At 39.0% G+C, this 22,703-nt stretch overlaps 1 protein-coding gene across 1 annotated transcript in view; it reads right to left on the bottom strand.

Annotated features, from left to right (window-relative positions):
- The window catches only part of ppil2 (peptidylprolyl isomerase (cyclophilin)-like 2), a 339,015-nt gene that overhangs the window by 198,334 nt on the left and 117,978 nt on the right, over positions 1–22,703 (bottom strand). The window contains exons 9-10 of the mRNA XM_048555946.2: positions 18,281–18,356; positions 13,176–13,336 (exon numbers count right to left, since the gene is read on the bottom strand). Of these exons, the coding sequence (XP_048411903.1) occupies positions 13,176–13,336; positions 18,281–18,356 (237 nt within the window). The remainder of the gene's footprint in view (positions 1–13,175; positions 13,337–18,280; positions 18,357–22,703) is intronic.

Raw genomic sequence — 22,703 nt, 5'->3', positions numbered from 1 at the left:
CTATGGTAAACACAGCTTTCGGCCCTACTTTTTCTGTTTATATTCACAGCAGCTTTTCTCACCTTATTCCTTCAGATGCACAACCTGAAGTGGTATTTTTTTCAGATTTCTCTGCTTTGGTTCAGCAAATATCTTAGATTCCTTTAAAAATTAAATATTCTTTGGTATGGGCTTTACCGGTAAGGTTGACATTTTATTACCAAATTCTAGCTATTCTTATGATGGTGGTAGTGGGAACTCTTGTATGTAGTGAAGATGCCTGTACAATGCTCATATCTGAGGAGTTGCTTTTTGTAATGGCTTTGATACAACTGAATGGTTCGCTCGACCAACTCAGCATGCAGTTAAGAATCAATCATGTTAATGTTGGACTGAAGTCTCATATAGGCCATTCCATGTGAGGACAGCATATTTTCTTCCTTAAGGAGGATCAGTGAATGAATTAGATTTTTAGGACAATCCAAGAGCTTTATGGTTAAACTTACATTAATCAGGATTTTCTTTCACTTCCAGATTTTAAAAACCAAATTCCAATTAAAAATGGTGGGGTTGTAACTTTTTGTCTCTAGGTCACTAGTCCAGCAACAAAATCATTCTTCTACTACCTCAACAGTATCTGCTATCTAACTATAGTTTCTACAATGCCAATAACACTTTTTGATTTTGATACAGACGGCAATCAAACCTAAAACACTACTTGGTGTATAAATCAAACTCAAAATTATGGAAAAATAAAAGCAAAATACTGCAGATAACAGACCTGGGGGTTCAGGTACATAATTCTTTGAAGTTTGCATCACATTTAGACAGAGTGCTTAAAAAGGGCATTTGGCATGCTTGCCTTCATTGTTCAACATTCGAGTGTAACAGTTGGGAAGCCATGAGGAGGTTATACAGGACATTGATGAGGCCTCTTCCAGTTCTGCTGCCCAATTATAGGAAAGATACTATTACGCTGGATGGGGGTTCAAAGAGATTTACCAGGATGCTGCCACATATGGAAGGTCTGAGTTATAAAGAAAGGCTGGGATTTTTTTTTAAACTGGAGTATAGGAGGTTGAGAGGCAGCCTTATACAAGTTTATAAAATAATGAGGAATATAGATAAGTAGTTGTCTTTTCCCTAGGAAGGGGGATTTCAAGACCAGGTGGCACAGTTTTAAGGTGAGAGGAGAGATTTAAAAAAGACATAAGCACCAAATTTTGTACACAGAGGGTGGTTCCCGTCTGGAATGAACTTCCTGAGCAAGTGGTGGATGTAGGTACAATTACAACGATTAAAAGACATTTGGATAAGTACATGAATAGGAAAGGTTTGGAGGGATATGGATCAGGAGCAGGCAGGTGGGACTAGTTTAGTTTGAGGTTATGTTTGGCTGAAGGGTCTGTTTTCATGCTGTATGACTTTACGGCTCAAACACAGAATGCTGGACAAACTCAGCAATCTGGCAGCATCAGTGGAGAGAGAAACAGAGTTAATGTTTCAAGTTCAATATGACTCTTCTTTGGTAATGTCAGATTTTAGTCACGTAAGGTAACACCAGACCTGCCTGGTTTCTTCTCTAATATTTTCTGTGTTGTTTTGAAATTTCAAAATTGGAGACACAGAGATACTCTGCTGTACAAAGAGAATGAAAGTTCCTAGAGTGCAGTGCAAGAGGTGGTCACCTGGCAGTGAGTGTGAAGTAATAGGACATGAGATACGTGCTGCAGCAATGGGTAGAAAGAAATGAGAGATGACAACTTGGCAGAAACAGCTTAAGAAATACTTGCCCATTCTGACACTACCCAGGGTAAAAACATTCATGATAACGCGTGGAAGGAAACTTGCAAGCAACACTGCTAAACTACTGGGTACCCAGGGTGGGAAGAAGTAAAGAATTTACAGTGTTGAGAAAAATACTAGTAGGCGTTATAGGGGGATTCAACGATTAGACGGACAGATTTTCAACTGTGGGAAGTCTTGGGTGTTGCCTTTCTAGCGTAATGAAGGGGGTGTAATGTACAGATAATGATACTGGAAAAGGGAACAGGAGTAAACTGAAGTAATGAGTCACAATGAAACTAAAAACAAAAAGGGAAAACAGGAAAGCAGTCTTGTAAAAGGTGTTTGAACAGTTACGTGCCAAGATTAAAAAGCCTAGTAAATGAGATTACTTCAATTGCCACAGCTAGACTAGTTTGAGAGAAACAGGTTAAACATATCAATAGATAACAAGGTGTGGAGCTGGATGAGCACAGCAGGCCAACCAGCATCAAAGGAGCAGGAAGGCTGACGTTTCGGGCCTAGACCCTTCTTCAGAAATTATTTCTGCTCCTCTGATGCTGAGTGGCCATCCAGATGCACATCTTGTTATCTCAGATTCTCCAGCATCTGCAGTTCCTACTATCTCTAAAGATATCAATATGTGGATGGATAAGGAGAAACACTGCTGGATTTTTATACCATGGGAATCACTTGTGAGAAAGAAGAGTTGCTAACTAGAATTGAAATGATGCTGCAGTCTGAATAAAAATATGGTTTCTGCTCAGATAAGGTTCAGGGCTAAATATTCCCGGCTATGAAATTTCCAAAAAGTATGGAGAAGGTAGAATGGCTGGCATGGTGGCCTTATTTACGACATGATTAGAGCCAAAGAAATCTAAGTTTTACACTAACATTGATGCTTCGACGGATCCTGTGTGGATTAGACAAAGAAATAATAAAAAGTCAATTGACAAACTGAGAGTAACTACAAATCACAAATGAATTTCTGAAGTAATGTAAGAAGAGAGAAGGTTCCACAGTCATATATTACTATCAATTAGTTATTAACTATGCCAAAATAAACTGGATCATGATTTGCATTTATGTTGTGCTGTTAACATATAAAAATGTCTCAAATCAGTTCACAGAGGCACAATGAGACAAAAGATGGGCCGAAATCAAAAGTATTAGCTAAACACTTTGCCATGGTGGCTAATTTTAAGGAGGATCTTAAAGTAAGCAGGAGATGGCAGAGTGACATGAGAGATCGGGGCGGATTCACAGCATGAGGTGTAGACACCTGAAGTCGTGAGATAGGGTGAAGGGAGAGAAGAATAGCAAGTCTACAGTGAAACAAATCATGAATTCAAATTGCAATGAAGGGGTTTGTAGGACTGGAAGATGTTGCAATAATGGGAGTAACATAGTTTTATAACTAACTTTGGGATATAATCTTTTTTAAAAATTATTCAGAAATGTTTCTTTTACCAGAATGTTGCAAGTCCGTGAAACAAAAATGTGGTATTAGATTTAGTTCTGGGTATCGAATCACAAGGAAGAAATGTGAAGAAATTTCTTAGGAATTAGTAACATTATGTTGCCTAACAAGATTCAGATAGAAAGTAGAACAAAATGTCAGAGTAAAGGGATCAGACTGAAAATTAGGGACACTCAACAAATAAAAAGGGAATTTCATTGAAATTGGGTGAAAAATAACAGAACTAACAGGTCAGCAATTATAGATACAAAAGGTACAGATAAAATGCATTGATCCAGGAGTATAGAGAGCACATCAATGGCTGTGAATCAACAAATAAATTGAATCTTGAGCAAAAGTTAGTCTTAAAAATGAGGTATATGATGAATATAGAAAGGAGAACCCAGACGAAAACACTGAGAAATAAAATACATATAGCAAAAATGCAAAGACAGATTGGAAAAGCCAAGTGCGAGTATCAAGGAAAGCCAATGGTCAACATAAAGGGAAACAGCAAGAGCTTTTAATATTCCAAAATGCCCATTAAGTGCCTTCCATACAAAGGTAAAAAGAGACAAAGCTACATTTCGCAGGTCATTTAGACTTCTAGAATCTGTGTTACTGGATGAAATGAGCAAATACTTAGAAAGGCATGAGCAAATTGGACAATCAAGATGAATTTCTACAGGATAGCTCATTTTAGCCTAACCATTTGATGTTTTAAGAAAATCATAGTGTACTGAATTTGGAACTGTAACATTTGGTTTTAATGTGAATTTTGAGACGATTTCTGTTGTCTTGGATCTTCTCTTGCAGAAGTAACATTAGTCACTATGTTCAAGGATTTGTCTATGCAGCTCAATGTTTAATAACATGATAGCATAGCCCAAGAGCAGAAGAACTTGCGATTGTACACTGACAGAAAAAACACACAAGACAAAGCCATGTCACTGTCATTAGCTGTCCCTCGATTCAAGATGATGTCTACTCAGGTTCACAAGTTCCTCCATTGGGTCTTATTTGGCTGATCAAAATGAACCTTTAAAATACAAAGCAGAATGTACCATGAGGTATTGTGACCCAGAAGCAGGGTCTACTTCATTTTCTTTCTTCTCTGCCGCAAGATAGCCTCATTATTTAGATGTTGGGACTTGAACCACGATGGTGAACTTGATGGACAAGCTGGTTCTATTCTGAATGATTAGTAACAAAGTTCTCCCAGTCACTAAGGACAATGCAAACACTCCTCCAAGGACAGTATCAGTATGTTTTTGAAGCATTTCTTCTGTCCTCTACTGGCATATTAGTACTTAAGCAGTCATTTTTAGCATTTGGATTGCAAAGTAGTGACATTCGGTATAAATTACTTTTAAGAAGGGTTTGAAATAAAAGCAAGGTCAGGGAAAGTCCCTTCTGGAACAATAGTCGAATCCATTGTGTGTAGTCATCAAGGACCCCTACAGGCATTAATGTTAGATTGTTTGTACTGTGCTGAATTTATGACAGCATGTGTAAATAATGAAGCATATTATCTTGCTTTTGGTTCAGAGATCTGACTATCACTTTGGAAATACAAAATTTTGAGCAAGTTCGGAGGAGGTCTAACTGGGATCAGAAATACTATGTCATTTTTCTCCTAGAAAGGAGTAATTGTCAATTTAGTGACTGAATTACCAGTGGAGAAATTAATTTTGTGCAACTTGCAGGCTAGTAGCATTTGGTTTGAAATCTACAGGCTATTAAAAGGCTAAGAAAGTCTAAGTTTTCAGATCTGTGAATACTCATTAAAGCAGACTTCATAGTTCACAGGAAAGAACTGGGAAGAATCAGTTGCATTGAATTTACAACTGGGATGGAGGAGTAATCTGTTTGGATTTGAATTTCTATATAGTGATATATTAGGAAGTAAGTTGAAAACCTCTCCTGCTGTGTATTTTAATGGTTGTATAAATTGCGCTCCTGACTTAGATAAGGCCCGAAACGTCAGCTTTTGTGCTCCTGAGATGCTGCTGGACCTGCTGTGTTCATCCAGCCTCACATTTTATTATCCTGACTTAGATAGCTTGGTTTGTTTTATTTTATCATTTCTCCTTTAATATAAAACAAATGTAATAACTTGTTTCATTGTTAAAGAAAATCCTCAACCTTGTGTGCTTATACTTCAACGAATGACCACAACATTAATTTAAATAAAATAATTAAGCTAGATTTCAGCCCCGTAGTTACATCAGCTGGGACCACAACAACTGTGGGCCTCTACTGGGATGTAAGTTCATTGAATTTAAGAGGATCTATGTCTCTTTTAAACAAATGGGTGCATGGAGGTCCTGAACTTAACACAGGAATGTTGTGGTGAAGTTTACTGATGGTTTGGGTTTAAAAATGGCTTTGAACAGAGATTTCTGGGGCAGTAGGAAACATAAGTAAATCATCTGAAGTCTTTGAATAAGGCTAAATTAAGAGTGTTAGCAAATAAATCAAAGGAGAAATAAAAGGAGAATCTTGTAAGGGAGAGATATTGGAAGTGATTATCCAACATTTACAATTAGGAGGGAAATCTATAAATTAAGATGTCATAGTTATAATTAACCAGGATATGGTTAGAAATAAAAATAGGACAGAGACAGAGAAAGTGAAATGAAAGGCCTGAACAGTTTACTCAAATTGATTCAGAACCAATACCATAGAGTTATAAGATGAAAAACAAAGTACTAATGAGGAAATGGAGATCATCTCAATTATTGCCAACGAGGAATGGGCTGTGATCCATTTGATGGCAACTCCATTTGAGCAACAAACTTTTAAGAGTGGTTACGAAATTGCAATGTAAAGTCAGTTAGGTACTTGGAAAATGCAGATTAAAGTGTTAAGATATTTTTGTTGGCCAGGATTACAAAAAGAAGTGGTGAAATTTGCCAAATATTCCATGAAAGGTAGTGGGAAAACCCCAATCATCAAATAAACCTGAACCTTAAACTGCAGTACCAGCTTTCAAAGAACCATTTAGTAGGACTTTAGTAGATTGTGTTTGATCCCAGCCTAAAATCAGGAATGGGAAGGAGTATCCCGTAATAATTATGGAAGTGTCATTAATGTTTCCTGGAGCAGTACCATTAGTAGAAAAAAATACTAAAATATTGGTGAAAAAATTAGTAATTACTTTTACAAAATATGGAACATCTGAAGAAATATAATCTGATCACAATTCAAGTTCCACACCATAAATATTCAAAGAAATGAATCATCTGGGAATAAAACAATTTACATCTCCTACATTTACATCTATTACCCAGAATGTTAAGCTGCACTGGAAAGATGACATCAAACAGTGAAGACCAAGTTAGAGCTTATTATCAAAAATATCCTAATGATTGAGATAAAGGAATTACCTCATTATCATTTGCTGTTAGTAAAGCTCCTAAGGAGTGCGCAAAATCCAATCTCTTTGCACGATATATGAACATGAGGTGAAAGGACCACCTAAACCTATTTAAAAATGCAATAAACCAATGTTCAAAGTTCAGAGACTATTCCTACCTATAGTTTTTTTTTGCTGAAATGTGAAACAAAGTATGAGTTGGTCAAAAAGCTTAGAAGAGTACTTAACAAACAATGAAACCTCAAGCAGAAAAGAAGGCCAAAGTTCAAACTTTCCTTGCTGGAACATAGAACACAGAACATAAAACACTACAGCGTGGTACAGACCCTTCAGCCCTTGATGTTGCGGCGACCCATGAAACCAATCTGAAGCCCATCTAACCTACACTATCCCATTATCATCCATATCTTTGTCCAATGACCATTTAAATGCCCTTAAAGTTGGCGAGTCTACTACTTTTGCAGGCAGGGCATTCCACACCCTTACAACTCTCTGAGTCAAGAACCTTCCTCTAACATCTGTCCTATATCTATTACCCCTCAATTTAAAGCTACATCCCCTCATGCTAGCCATCTCCATCTGAGGAAAAAGGCTCTCACTGTCCACCCTACCTAATCGTCTGATCATCTTGTATGTTTCTACTAAGTCACCTCTTAACCTTCTCCTCTCTAACAAAAATAGCATCAAGTCCCTCAGCCTTTCCTCATAAGACTTTCCCTTCCTACCAGGCAACATCCTGGTAAATCTCCTGTGCACCCTTTCCAACGCTTCCACATCCTTCCTATAATGCGGCGACCAGAACTGAACTCAATACTCCAAGTGTGGCCGCACCTGTGTTTTGTACAGCTGCAACATGACCTCATGGCTCCGAAACTCAATCCCTCTTCCAATATAACCTAACAGACTGTATGCCTTCTCAGGTGTTAGTAGTGTGCCCTGTCTCAGTGAAACTATTAAAAGCAATGCCTTATGAAGTTAAAAAGAAAATCGGTACATTAATTATGCAGTAGATATTCCTCACAGGAGGAAAAAAAATGTTTCTATCTTAAACAGCCTTGTAATGACAAGGCCAGAGGTGTACTTACAGTGGTGAAATAAACAGGGAGTGAAATCAAGAGACCAGAACAGCTGGAGAATGAGTCAGAAATTGATACTGAAATTGCTATATTACCGTGAAACTCATTGTACAATTAACTCCAATATATTAATACTATTAATATAACATAGCAAGTGTGAAAATAGCTTTTATTACTTAAATGATCCATTCTAGCAACCCAGAAGGCTAACATACATATCTATTGTACAAATTTCTTTCCCACTCTCTCAAATTCTTTATATTTAAGCTTTCATTCTTTGAAATTTAATTGATTCATTGAAGCGTCTGTATTAGCAGCTAGAATTTCAAGAACTTCCAACAGCGAACAAAAATTAAGAGATAGAGAATACCGTGAAAATGTGAGAGTGCTGAAGCGAACAAGCATCATTGTGCATATGGCTTAATCAGAGAAATGCAAGGCACAGCCAAATCAATTTTCCAACAGAGTTGGCTAATTTAATCCCATATCCCAGATTCATTCTCAAAACCCTGTTAAATAGTTATCGGTAAGTAGAAGCCCAATTGCTTTGTCAAAAATTCCAGTGAAAGCCAACTCCAACCCCTTTCAGGCTGTGTATTTCAGCTCATAACACTGCCAGAGGAAACACTTCCTCGTTGTCTTCACTCCATCAAAAACTCTTCATAATTGTTAATGCTGCTCCACCAATCAATGGTTGTTAGATCTCCCTTAATGTCCTCTGACCCAGAGAGAACATGCTGCGCTTCTCCGATCTCTCCTCATAACTGAAGTCCCTCTCCCATGAGAAATCCATTTCTAGTGTCTTGATCTGCTTCCTCAATGATGTTCAGCAGCCTGGTTCACAATATTCCACCTGAAACCTCATGAATATCAGTAATGATTTGTCATAACTTCCTTATTTTGGTATTTCATTTTGTTTTATTAATTCATGGGCTGTCAATGTCGCTGGCTGGGCTAGTATTTATTGGCAATTTAGTTGCCCTTGAGAAAGTGGTGACCTGCCTTTTTCAACTGCCGCAGTCTACTGTCATGAAAGAGGAAAATCCAGGATTTTGATTCAGCAACAGTGAAGGGAGGGCGATATATTTCCAAGTCAGGATGGTGAGTGGCTTGAAGGAGAACTTATAGGTGATGGTGTTTCCATGTACCTGCTGCCCTTGTCATTCGAGGTGGGAGTAGTCATGGTTTTGATAGGTGCTGGCTAATGAGTCTTGGTGAATTTTTGCAGTGTATCTTGTAGATGGTACATACACGAATGTTAGAGGCCCCGCAAGAGAATATTTGTGAATGTTGTGCCAATCAAGCGGGCTGCTTTGCCCCAAATGGTGAGAAGCTTCTTGGGTGTTGTTGGAGCTGCACCCATCCAGACAAGTAGGGTATATTTCATCCACCCTGACTTGTAAATGGTGGGTGGTCTTTGGGAAATAGGAGGTGAGTTACTTACTGCAATATTCCTAGTCTCTGGCCTGCTCTTGTAGCTACAGTATTTAGATGGTGAGTCCAGATCAGTTTCTAGTCAATGGTAATATCCAGGATGTTGATAATGGGAGATTCACTGATGGTAATGCCACTCAATAACAAAGGGTGATGGTTAGATTCTTTCTTGTTGAAGATGGTCATTGCCTGACACTTGTGTGGTGTGACTGTTACTTGCAAATTGTCAGCACTGATTTGGATATTGTCCAAGTGCTTGTGCATTTTCGCACGGACAGCTTCAGAATCTGAGGATCAGTGCAACTCCAACAAGAGTCAAGATGCTGTACGCGACCCAGGACAAAGCATTCACTCAACTGGCCCATCTTCACTTGACAGCCATCTACCACGAATGGACAGTGGCAGCAATGTATACTAGCTACAATATGCAGTGCAGCAACTCACTGAAACTTCTCCTACAGCACTTTCAAAACACATAACCTCTATTATCTAGAAGGACAAGAGCAGCGGGAGCATGGGAAAACTACCACCTACAGATTCCGCTCCTGGTCACTTTTGAACTTGACTTATAACTATTGCCATGCCCTACTGTCACTGGTTCAAAAACCTGGGACTCCCTTTGCTGAATTATATCTACACCACATGGACTGCAGTGGTTCCAGTTGTCAACACAACTTTAAGAACAATGAGGGATGGGCAATGAATCCCAATTTAGCCAGCAGCATCTATGTGCCATTAAATGATAAATCAGAAAAGGAATCAGATACAAATGTGCAGTTAAGAGCACTACCATCGAATGAAAGATTCAGGCTATTGTAGCTAGGTGTGCCTAGTTCCCACTTCTGCTCATGAGTAAGCTTGACCTTCATTACAGCCACTATATCACTACTTCGCAGCAATTTGCAGTTTTCAGATCCACCACCTTTTTCCTAACACCACTCTTCCATTAATGCACAAGTAGTCTAACAACACGCTAGTTGGAAGAACAGAGCACACACACTTTCTAATAGACTTAAAAGAACATTCAACCCATCGAGCCTGTTCCATCATTTAGTATGCTTATGCCTTGGGCTTCAACTCCACTTTCCCAAATGCTCCACATATCCCTCAATTCTCCAAGGCTTAACATTTTTACCGATCTTCAAACACACTACCGTGCAGGGGTAGAAAATTCCACAGAATTAGAATACTTTGAGTGAAGAGCTTTCTCCCCATCACACTTTTAAATGATTGATCCCTTAGCCTTAGAGTGTGCCCAATGTTTGATTCCCCAACCAGTGTGAACAACCCCTCAGCATCTACCCTGTCAAACACATTCAGAACATTTCAATTACATCACCTCTCATTCTTCTAAATTAGCCTTTTGGAATTAAACTTGCAGCAGTGGCCAAATGTTGACACATGAAAACAAGATACTGCAGATCGGTAATGACATAATGTCAGAAACAGAGGTCATCGGAAAATTCCTGGAATTTGTCAAGCTACATTAGACGAAAATATCAGGTTCAAATGATATAAAAGCAAGGTAGTTAATCAGCAAATGCATTTGGCAAGAACAGTCTCTCATGCATCAGTGAACTGGAATGTTTGGAACAACACAATCATCTACATTTCTGCATTTATTAAACCAGCAACAAGAAGGATCTGCAGTTGCTAGGAACATGGAACGGTTTCTGATGCATCTTTATACATTTAAGTGATGACCAGGTCAAGGAGCAAAGACTGACTGTGTCAACTATCAAGCCAAATAGCTCCCAGGGTGGCATTCATCTGATCATTGATATTGAGACCAATCAAAGGCAAGGGATAATTAGATATTCTTCTGAAACTTCTTAAATACCAGTGCTATACTTGAGAACTAATTAATGTAATCCAATTATTCAAAACAACTGCTTGATGCAAATCGAAGAATCATAGACTAGTTGATCAACACTGCCAATGTAGTAAATGCTTGAATGCACTTCCCTGTTTGCAATCAATGTTTACTAAATAACACAGAATCCAAAAATACTTGTGATGTGGTTTTGGAAACAATAAGTCTCTGGGTACTAATCTGCTGAGATTCTTTGAAGATCTTAGTGTATTTGATGATCACAGGCATCAATTTAGATCTTCATAAGCAGAAAATTTTAGCAAAAACCTGAGGCTTTAGAAGTGATAAGGACAAATAGTATAATTGCAGACTTGGTTTGCTGAATTGGCTGATACTAGCGTTCACTAGAATAATGCTTTTAGGTGGTATGCGGCAAAGTTCCAAAGGCCCACTTCTGTCCAACTTATTTCGAAAGAAAGGGAAGGACACTTCTACTTCTAGGAATCTAAATGTCCTGATGATACCAACTCAGCATTGCTAGATGACACAAGTACGCAAGATACGCAATGATCTGGATAACTAATGTGGCCAGGTGAAGGAAAGACACATAGCATTCATAGCAACTAACATTCATAAATTTAAATGGCTGTATAATGGGGTAGAATCAAAAGGGAGACTGCTTCAGTACTGATCACACAACTCATCAACAATGCAGTAACAAAGGGAATAAGCAGTAAGAACGAACACTGGATTCCTCATCTTCTAAACTGGGTCTCCCAGCCATGCCAATGTATCCAAGATTATTACCAAATATCTATTTCAATTGGTTCTTAATCACTTTGTCAATAAGGTTCATTAATGAAGCACAGCATAAAGGACAACTTTAAAATGAACTGTAAATGAATCATATATGTTCATGATGGAAAAACATATTCTAGTAACTCATGAATGGTAAGAAGTAATCAGGTTTGTTTCTAACATATAAAGATAATGCTTGGAAAAACAACTCATGTTGCATAAGGAGGCCAAGCAGCATCTCAGGAGCACAAAAGCTGACGTTTCGGGCCTAGACCCTTCATCTAGACCCGAAACGTCAGCTTTTGTGCTCCTGAGATGCTGCTTGGCCTGCTGTGTTCATCCAGCTTCACACTTTATTATCTTGGATTCTCCAGCATCTGCAGTTCCCATTATCACTCATGTTGCATAAGGTTTTATTTTTATACTACGTGCTTGACTTTAACATTTTGCAGCAGGCACAAAACTTGTCAGTACCGAGGAGGCTGGTAAAGGGATTGTATTATGGGATCTGTAGTAAAGGGAATCAAGTGATTGGTTCTGGGAATATGGGATTCACTTCATACTTGATGAAGTCAACACCATACAAGTGGCAAGGAAAGCACAATTTCTGCACTGCATTACTTCACATCCTATATTTGCTATTTAGGACCTGTAGTTGCAATTGGCACTTTTGGGTAAACCAGAGTATCTGGGATATCTTATACTGCCAGAATTTGGTATTGTAACAAACTACAGTAAAAGACAACACCGTTAATACATTGCTAGTCTCTCGGTATTTGCAATGTTTTAATCTTTTCAATAACTTGGGCTGTTTTTTTTTCATCCCAGATGTCGTAAATTTTCAGGATTGTTCGATATTGTTTCAGATTTTCAACTGAAGCTTTACCTGCATAATTCAGTGATCCATGTCACATGTTTGTGGTGGAAGAGGGTCACCAAATGTGCACCAATTTAAATAAAAGACTTTTGAGATTATTATCAAGATCATTGGTTCTTAACCCAAGATGAATTCTGATTATTTTGAAGAAAATCTTACCTATCAGCCTCAAAACTTCAGCTTTGTATCTCAGCACATATTACGAAACCGAGGATTTAGTGATTCGAAACCATATCCAAATTTCAGAATACAGGGTTCCATATCAACCACTTTAGCTGTGTTTTTATATTTACCTGAAGTGAAATTCTCAAGTTTGTGTCAGATCAGTTGAATGCTTATTAATTTTACCTACTTACAATGGAAGTCAGCTGAAAGCTTCCAGTCAATGACAAAGATTTAATTGGACTACAATATTAAAGCAATAGCTCTATTGTTAAACTCAAAATCCCCTTCAACAGTAATCCATTGACATTCACTCCATATTCTACAAAAACAAGTGAGCTATTGGTTCTCTCATTTAACATGGCATTTTCATCAGCAAAAGATGCCAAGTACTTATTGATATTCAAACTCACCGCATTTATTTTATCCACTTTCTTCTTTTCTGGTTCTTTCATGATAGATGCCAGTATTTCACTCCCCTTATAATCTCTGTACAACTCACTCAAGGTCTCCTTCAGTTCCAGACTGGTGGTTTTGAGATAATATGATGGGTCTGACTTTGCTTTCTCCTCATCTAAAAAACAGGCAGGGTATAAGTGAGAAATCCTAAAGGACACGCGTATCATTCTTGTGTAGTGCACAGTAACCTAGTGCGGGAATTGAGGGCACATACATTTCTGAATTATTAATGTCTAGACTACTGAAGTACATAATTTATTGAAAATATATTGTCATAACTAACAGTTAACTTATTCTCAATAAATGACTACACAGGATAATGTGAAGCCTTAGAGAGGAGGAGCACTTGAGTGTCACTTTAATAAGTTTAGAAGACGTCAGAGCAGAAATAGACCATTCAGACCAGCCGAGTCTGCTCTGCCATTCAGTGAGATGGTGACTGATCTGATGATTCTCAACTCCACTTTCCTGCCTTTTTCCCATAACCCTCAATTTCCTTACTGGTTTTAAAAAAACTGTCCATCTCAGCCTTGAACCTGCTTAATGACCCAGGTTCAACATGCTTCTCTGGTAAAGAATTCCATAGATTCACTACCGTCAAAGAAGAAATTCTTCCTCAACTGTCTTAAACCCGTCATTCTAAGATGATGCCCTCTGGCCTTGGACTGCCCTACAAAGAGAAACAATCTCTCTGTATCTTTCCTGTCAACTTCCTTAAGAATTGTGCATGTTTCAATAAAGTTTATCATTTTTCTAAACTCCAACGAGTACAGGCCCAATCTTCTCGATTTCTCCTCATAACCTTATATCTGACTTCGTCATTGAATAGATCTTTTGAAATAGGTAAAACAAACAGTCTTGGATGAAATGCTTCTGTAAACTACAGCCCAGGAACCCCGAAAACCTTTTGTTTGCGTTAGGTGCTTTGTGTACCTACACCTGCCAGGAAATCTGCTGCCATTGTACACCATACTCATCTGACTTGCATCATCCTCAGACATGTACTGTAGCTCATCTGCAACCACTTTGTGACACCCGTTATCCAACTGCACCTAGGTGGGCCCCTCCATCTGCTAATTTCCACTTTGATTTCTGGAAGATTTCTAATTTTCCTTTAGTTATGTCCAGATGTTGTATCCTTTCATCGATAGCAATAGACCTTGAAAATATTGCTGAATTGGCAAAACTTCTCATCAGAATCATAGTTGAAAATACCTATGGCTAACTAGATTTTAATGAATATCAAAACAAACACTTCATGCACTGGGAAGCAAGAGAGCTGCCCAATTTGCGCACACTGACCCAAGTGATAGCATGCATAGCATGTTCCCACTAGCCTTTGGCTGTGCAGCTGAGATTAATTAATTCAGTGGGCCCAAGATGAAACCATGTACCTTCCTGTTTCGAATGGAGAAGGTCACATAGACACAGAAATCACAGAAATAAAAGGTCTTGTGGCAACAAAATGAACAATATTAAGAATATAATACAGTTACTGCAAATCCCACAGCCAATCTGTAGAATCAAGACAGAATAAAGTGCAAAGTAGAAGCTCAATGCATTTGGGTTATTTTCCTCAATTCCTCCACGACTTGATTAACACAGACAAGCACAAAGTACTGGAAGTGCAAGAAGATACAAGGCTGCTGCCTGAAACAACCTCGGCATTGAGACATAATCAACATAATGCAGTGAAGACCTCAGGGCATGTCCTTTGCAGCAGGTCTGTGTACTGCAAATCAAAAATGTTTATTGGTAAAGACTATTTCAAGCTCACTCAAAAGTCTTTCAAATTTCAACCATCAGGATCAGGTGATTGGCAAACTTTTGTCTCTGGGTGTACAGGCTGACAAATTAAATAGTTATTCCTTGTTATGTGGTTGCACACTTTTCTCACATAATAAACTGTGTACTTATTCAGGAATTTTCCAGTTAAAATACTTCAGTAGAACTGTCTTTTTTTGATCTAGGTAATAAAACTGATGGGCCATCAATCAAAAATTATAGAGCATTTCCCTTAGGCTTGATTGAGCCAATAAATAGGCCCATAAAAATAGACACTTTTAGTTATTTAAGCTGCATACTTTATCATGAAGGAAATCATATTATTAAAAGAACTCAATGAATTTGGCCCTGATTACTTTAATCGATATTTGTTATACTGTAACACCATGTCACTTTGGAGAAAACTGACAAATACCAACATGACCTGTTTCATACGCCTGCATGGATTGTTCAAATACGTTTCACTTTCATTATTTGACAAGCAACAAGACACTCACTTACATAGAATTTAGTTTATCTCAAGGTTGTGTCTCCCAATCACATTTATAAAAAAATTCAAATCCCCTTGCTTCACCTTACTGGTAGTACGTTATCTGTATGGACATGCTACAGTTTTAATTCCATCCAATTATTGAATTTATTTCCAACATTTTTTTGAAATCTTTCACATCTAATTCCATTTTCCATTTTATTACATGCATTAAGAATAATATCTCTTTTTAAATTGTCTTTTTGAAGTCTTCCAAAGAAATCAATCTCAAATAACTTATAAACAATAAGCTACATTAAATCTACGCTATATCTCCTTTCATTGCACTGGGACAGACATCATGGAAATAAAGCATTTTGCTGCCACAAGATGAACAATATTAAAATGACAATACAGTTACTGCCGATCTTGCAGACAAGCATTGACAAAATCAAGTGTAAATTATAGATGTACTCTTGTAACAAAAAAGTTCTGCATCCATTCTACTGATAGGCATGTGCAGTGCCACTGACAGATGCACACCTGAATAAAGGTCACATTACTTTCGGTCCAGTCGCACCACACTTGACATTCCAATCACTGCCCTCCTTGCTGCCCAGCTGAATGCTGCAATAGTTCACTGTTTTTCACTCTGCTGGCTGTCACCCTGGTCACTCTGTTCCAGTCCCCTTGCTCAAAGGGAACTGGTAAACAGTGATAGAGCAGGGAGTGGAAGAGAGATGGTGAGGGATCTGGAATGGGACAGACAAGTATTGGGAGTGGGGCTGTGCTAATATCGCTATCATAAACATTTAAAAATTAACTTTTTAATTAACCTACTTTATGATGCAAGCTGTTACCTGTGGCATGGCTAGCTGCATGGCACAAGCATTGCAACTACATGGATGTTAAGTGCGTTTCCTGCGGTTGCAGTAGCAATAGATGCAGACATATTCATAATCACTTAATACAATTATTTTGTGTGAAGCTTCATGTTCAGCAAACATTTTGAATATGCTTTAAATATTTCTGTAAGGCTTAACACTATAGCTATCCCTCGACACATCAATTATTTGCAATAAATTCCAGGAAATTGGGTATGTGCTTGACTCTGAAAATGACCAGATAAAAAATTTCCATCATCCCTAGTCTTTTTTCCATGCCTACTCATCGCTTTTCTACAGAAAAACTGGTAAGATCTGATGTGTCACCAATCCATTCTGTTGGAACTCTTAAGTTTCCGGTCACAGATCAGCAGTCTGGCTCAAACAGATGGAGATAACATACTTCAACATATTTTTAAGCATGACTTACAGGTTGTACTTGATTGTTGTTTGCTCTCTTTGAAACTCTCATTGAGGGGAGGTGATGGATGGCCCAATTCAGAGGAAACAAAGTGACGTTGGCTCAGCAAGTGTTTTATTTCTATACTTATAACTGAACACTTGAACTGAATTAGTTTGAGGTTTTAAGAAGTTACTTCACATTTAGAGATGGATTGTTGGATAATAAGAACAATGACAGATTAGAGGGGCATGGGGAATCTGGATGACTGCTCACATGAAAAAGCAGCACCAAATGGATTAGCTGGGGTGTGTTTTGTGTTTCAGCCTTTTTACCCAATTAAACAAATAACTCCGAATGAAGTTTCAGAAAATTTTCCCCTCTTCAGATAATTTCTTTCTCTACGATAAATCATCACGAGGACAATCCCTCCCAACTTCCCAAGCTCTCTACATTTAGCCCATTACACTAATAATTCTTGGTTATACTCCCCTGTCTGCCACATCCCCATCCCTACCGAAGTAGCTTGCTTCATTTGCATCCGATGCTGTTATACATTATCATCTAACGTAACATTACTTGTTCTATTTAAGAACAAAAAGAATCTATTTCGATTGTCTGATGTTATATTGCGAAATAAAAATTCCTTTGTTAGCTATGATGGTGAAATCAAGCAAAAAAAAAACACACAGCGATTTCTCTCTTTCTTGTTGCCTTCAATTGAAAGGTTTTTGCTAACAAAAGTTCAACATCCAGTTTAGCTCAAGTCACAGTTGTGTTAAGTGTCATTTACAAACTAAGTTGGAGAATGTTGGAGGCCTATAATAACTTTATTTTCTAAATTAAATTGCAGCAAATAACCATAATTGAAGACCTGTTTCTCCTACACGAGTTCAACCGAGTGTGACTAACATCAGAGGAGAGGATTCTCCTACAGCTTAAATCATTCTCCAGTAATTCATTTGGATCCTTCGGACAACCTGCGATTTGAAGTCAACAGCACTATGTCAAATACAAATTATATTCCTAGATTTTTGGTCTCAAAGGGAACCATGGGACATGGAGGTAGGGCAAAAAAGGAGATTTGAGGTAAAGGATCATCAATTATCTTACTGTAATGTGAATGGCAATACAGCACTCTCCAATCTTTTTTATATTTTAAACATAGGTATTCCTTCTGCAAATTCAGATGCACAAATGACTGAAGAAATCTCTCACACTCAGAATAATGTTAAATCCTATGAAATTCTGTTGTGAGACTAATCAACATTTAAAGAGACATAAATGATGGCAAACATTCTGAAAATATCAAAACACCAAAAGTGCTGTTTTATAGTAGGTTTCATGAAGCCACATGTCCTTGTATTTATACAGTATATTTCCTAGCTGTTAGGTCACTGAGTGCTTAAACTAATGTGCCCATAGTAAAATGTTTTGTGCAAAACACTTCCACAATCAACTGACACTATTTCAAATCCAACAATGATATAGAAGCCCATCAGTTAGAGATTTTTTTCTTACCTGGATCAGGTACCTTCAGGTCATTTTTGACATGGAAAAAGTTTGAAACATTAAACTTGTCCACATTGGATGGATCCTGCAGACAAAACAGGTCAGTGAAAGGTTACACATGAAGGAAATAGAAAAGGAACTGTGCTCATTTATTTAATGAAAACAGTTTTAGAATTTTAGCCCCAGTGAAAATTTTAACTCTAGTGAAGAGGGCAACTTTGTAGTATCAACTCAGCCTGCTGAAATAAAAAGGGCAATGCAGAAAGATTACTTTGCGGCACTACTGAAAGGAATAATATTTTGAGCCCCTTGCTTGTCACAGCTCTTCTAGAAATCACCGTGGAAAGTAGCAGATGGAGGGGCCCACTAGGTGCAGTTGGATAACAGGTGTCACAAAGCGGTTGCAGACGAGCTGCAGTACATGTCTGAGGATGATGCAAGTCAGATGAGTATGGTGTACAATGGCAGCAGACTTCCTGGCAGGAGGAGGTACACAAAGCACCTAACGCAAACAAAAAGTAGGGCGACAAACCAACGTGAAGCTGTTTTCTTTTATTCCTCAGTTTATTATAATTGAAAGTGTCTCTATGCAAGCAATATTTTGAAGTCTACTCTGGACTCAGCAAAAATGTACGGGAAAGACCAACATCCAATCAATGCACAACTAGCTTTTGCAATAAACATATAGAGGCATAGAAGGTGGGTCACAAGGAGGCCATTCGGCCCTTCAAGACTACTCCACCATTCTTTACAATCATGGCTGATTCTCCAACTCAATAGCCTAATCCTGCTTTCCCCCAATAACCTTTGATCCCATTTGTTCCAAGTGCTATAACTAGTCGCCTCTTGAATACATTCAATGTTTTGGCATCAACTATTTCCTGTGGTAATGAATTCCACAGGCTTTTAACAATCAGAGAAAGGGGAGCAGGACTCAGGTAGAGCAACATGAGAGGCAAGAAAATTTCAAATGTAGCACAGGCAAGGAAAGACCAAAAAGTAGGATCAAGGGGGAAACATACAAAAGAGAAGAATGAGAGGCTGGGTGAAAGATGTGAAGATTGAAAAGAAGGTTATACAGACGAGTATCAAAGGATATAATTCAGATTTCAAGTAAACAATTTTAAACAACAGTAGCCAAAATTACATTGATGAACTCAATTCCCATTTTCCAGTTCGGTAAATTTGAAGTTTTAAGTCAGAATATCAGTATATTTTAACGGTTTTGGAGTAGATTTGTAGCTTGGGTTTTGGGTGTTGAAGTTGGTTGGTTCGCTGAGTTGGTTTGTCGTTTTGCAGACATTTCATTACCGTGCTGGGTAACATCCTCAGTGCAGCCTCCAATGAAGCATCAGTGTGTTTTCCCGCTTGGTTTTTAAACTCTGGGGTCCGTTGAGATGGATTGCCTCATTTCCGGTTTTCCTTCGTAGTGGAGTGTATATGGGGTCAAGTTCAACATGTTTATTAACAGCATGCGTTGTAGAGTGCCAGGCTTTTAGGAATTTGCATGCCTTGCTGAACACTAAAAATCCTGGGGCAGGCTAGGCAGAGACAGGCACGGGAATTCCTAGAAGTCTAACATTCCACGAAGCAGGCTATTAATAAACACATTGAACTTGACCCCATATACATTCCACCACGAAGGAGAACCGGAAGTGAGGCAATCCATCTCAATGTATCCCAGAGTTTAAAAACCAAGCGGGAAAACACACCGACACTTCATTCGAGGCTGCACTGAGGATGTTACCCAGTATCTTAACAAAACGTCTGCGAAACAAGAAGCCAGCTCGTCAAGCCAACCAGCCTCAACAGCATATTTTAAACTTGCAGCTCTTTGCCAGTATGCAGTTCACTTTCTTGCTTAAACTTTGAAAGATTGATACATTTTCCATTTTAATTCTCCATTCTCCTGCAAGGTTTCCTAGGGTCATTAGATTAGATTACCTACAGTGTGGAAACAGGCCCTGCGGTCCAACAAGTCCACACCGCCCCTTGAAGCAACCCACCCTGACCCATCCCCCTGTAACCCACACATTCCTGAACACTATGGGCAATTTAGCATGGCCGATCAACCTAGCCCGCACATCTTTGGACTGTAGGAGGAAACCGGAGCACCCGGAGGAAACCCACGCAGACACGAGGAGAACGTGCAAACTCCACACAGACAGTCACCCGAGGCTGGAATCGAACCCGGGTCCCTGGCGCTGTGAGGCTGCAGTGCTAACCACTGGGGAATGTGGGGAACATCTCTGTGCTTTCCTACTCTTTCCCTTTCACAAGAGGCCTGATCTTCAGATTATATCATTGAACCTGCCACAAAAGAATGGCAGAACAGTGGCTCAGTGGTTAGCACTGCTGCCTCACAGTACCCAGAACCCAGGTTCAATTTCAGCGTTGGGTGACTGTGTGGAGTTTTCATGTTCTCCCTGTGTCTGCATAGGTTTCCTCCAGGTGTTCCAATTTCCTCCCACAGTACAAAGATGAGCAGGTTAAGTGGAATGACTGTACCAAGTTGCCCAACAGTGTTCAGGGTTGTGCAGGTTATGTAGGTTAGCAGGGTTACAGGGAAAGGGGGGTTGGTCTTCTGGGTGGGATGCTCTTCGGAGGGGCAGTGGACTCAATGGGCCAACTGGCCAACTTCCACACTGTAGGAATTCTAAGATTATTGATTTTCCATGAGCAGATTCTTCAGGCAATCTGGTCTGTTTTAACATCCAATTGTTTTCATCATCTAGTCTCACAAATACCTATCTAAAATATTTTAAAGCTGTTAGTTTCCTTGGTATTCTGCTGCATAATTACAGCACCCTCTTAAAACCATCTTGGCCAGAGACACCAATATAAAACATACAGAAAACAAAAGATAAAACAAAAAATATCTATTGGAGATTACTTCAACATGATATGTAGGACTCTTTTTCGGATACTGGCAGGGTCATCCACCATTGTTGCATAATGACATTTCAGCTCAAATTCTGGAATTTGCACAAGAATGATTTTCAGTTAAAGTATGACAAGTTAAAAACTCAAAAACAAAATCAATTATCAGAAGCTTAGTCTATCACTAAGTAATCCATGCATTACCAATGACGTAACAGAGAGGTTCAGATCATTATAATTGATTTAAGCTTATCAAATCTTAAATATGTTATTATTGGTATGATTTTGCTGTAGTAAAATGGTAAGGTTAACAAACCTCACTGTTATTCATGTCTAATATGGACAGGGACTGTGGATATACAGTTAAATGCATAAACAAATTGCTATTTAATATGCCCTGGTCCTCCAGGAGTTGTAAAATAACAGTATCGTGTGATTTTATTTTTATTCACTCGTGGGATGTGGGTGTTGCTGGCTGGTCAGCATTTATTGCCCAACTTTAGCTGCCCTCAAGAAGGTGGCAGTAAGCTGTCTTCTTGAACCGCTGCAGTCCATGTGCTGTAGGTTGACCCACAATGCCCTTAGGGAGGTAATTCAATGATTCTGGCACAGAAACAGTGAAGGAACAGCAATATACTTCCAAGTCAGGGTGGTAAGTAGTTTGGAGGGGAAATTGCGCATGGTGGCATTTTCATGTATCAGCTACCCTTGTCTTTTTAGATGGAAATGGTTTGTGGGCGTGGAAGGTGCTGCTAAAGGGTCATTGGTGAATTTCTGCAGTGCATCTTATAGATAGAACACACTGCTGCTACTGAGCATTAGTGGGGAGGGAGTGGATGCTTGTGGATGTGGTACCAACCAAGTGGGCTACTTTATCCTGGATAGTGTCAAGCTTCTTCAGTGTTGTTGTTGCTGCACCCATCCAGGCAAGTGGGGAGTATTCCATCAGATTCCTATTTGTGCCTTGGACAGACTTTAAGGGAGTAAGAAAGTGAGTTACTTGCCACAGTTTTCCGGGCCTCTGATCTGCTCTTGTAGTCACTGTATTTATGTGCCGTGTCTAGTTTTTGGTCAATGAGACCCCACAGGTTGATGATAGTAGGGGATTCAGTGGTGGTAACACCATTGAATGACATGGGACAGTGGTTAAATAGTCCCTAACTGGCGATGGTCATTGCTTGGCATTTGTATAGCACAAGTGTTACTTGCCACTTGTCAGCTCAAGCTCGAATACTGTCTAGATCTTGCGGCATGCACTCTTGAACATGAACGGCTTCAGTATTTGAGGAGTCACCAATGGTGCTAAACACTGTGCAATTATCAGCAAACATCCCCACTTCTGACCTGATGATGGAGGGAAGGTCATCGATGAAGCAGCTGAAGATGGATGGGCCTAGAACACAGTCCTGAGGAGCTCCTACAGATTCCTGGATCTGAGATGACTGACCTCCAACAATCACAACCATCTTCCTATGTGGTAGGTATGACTCCAAAGAGCAGACAGTCCCCGGTTTCAACTGATTCTAATTTTGTTAGGACTCCTTGATGCCAC

Source organism: Stegostoma tigrinum, chromosome 26 (genome assembly GCF_030684315.1).
Source record: "Stegostoma tigrinum isolate sSteTig4 chromosome 26, sSteTig4.hap1, whole genome shotgun sequence".
NCBI lineage: Eukaryota > Metazoa > Chordata > Chondrichthyes > Orectolobiformes > Stegostomatidae > Stegostoma > Stegostoma tigrinum.
The sequence above is the reverse complement of the archived record's forward strand: the minus strand, read 5'-3'. Positions and strand labels throughout refer to the sequence as shown.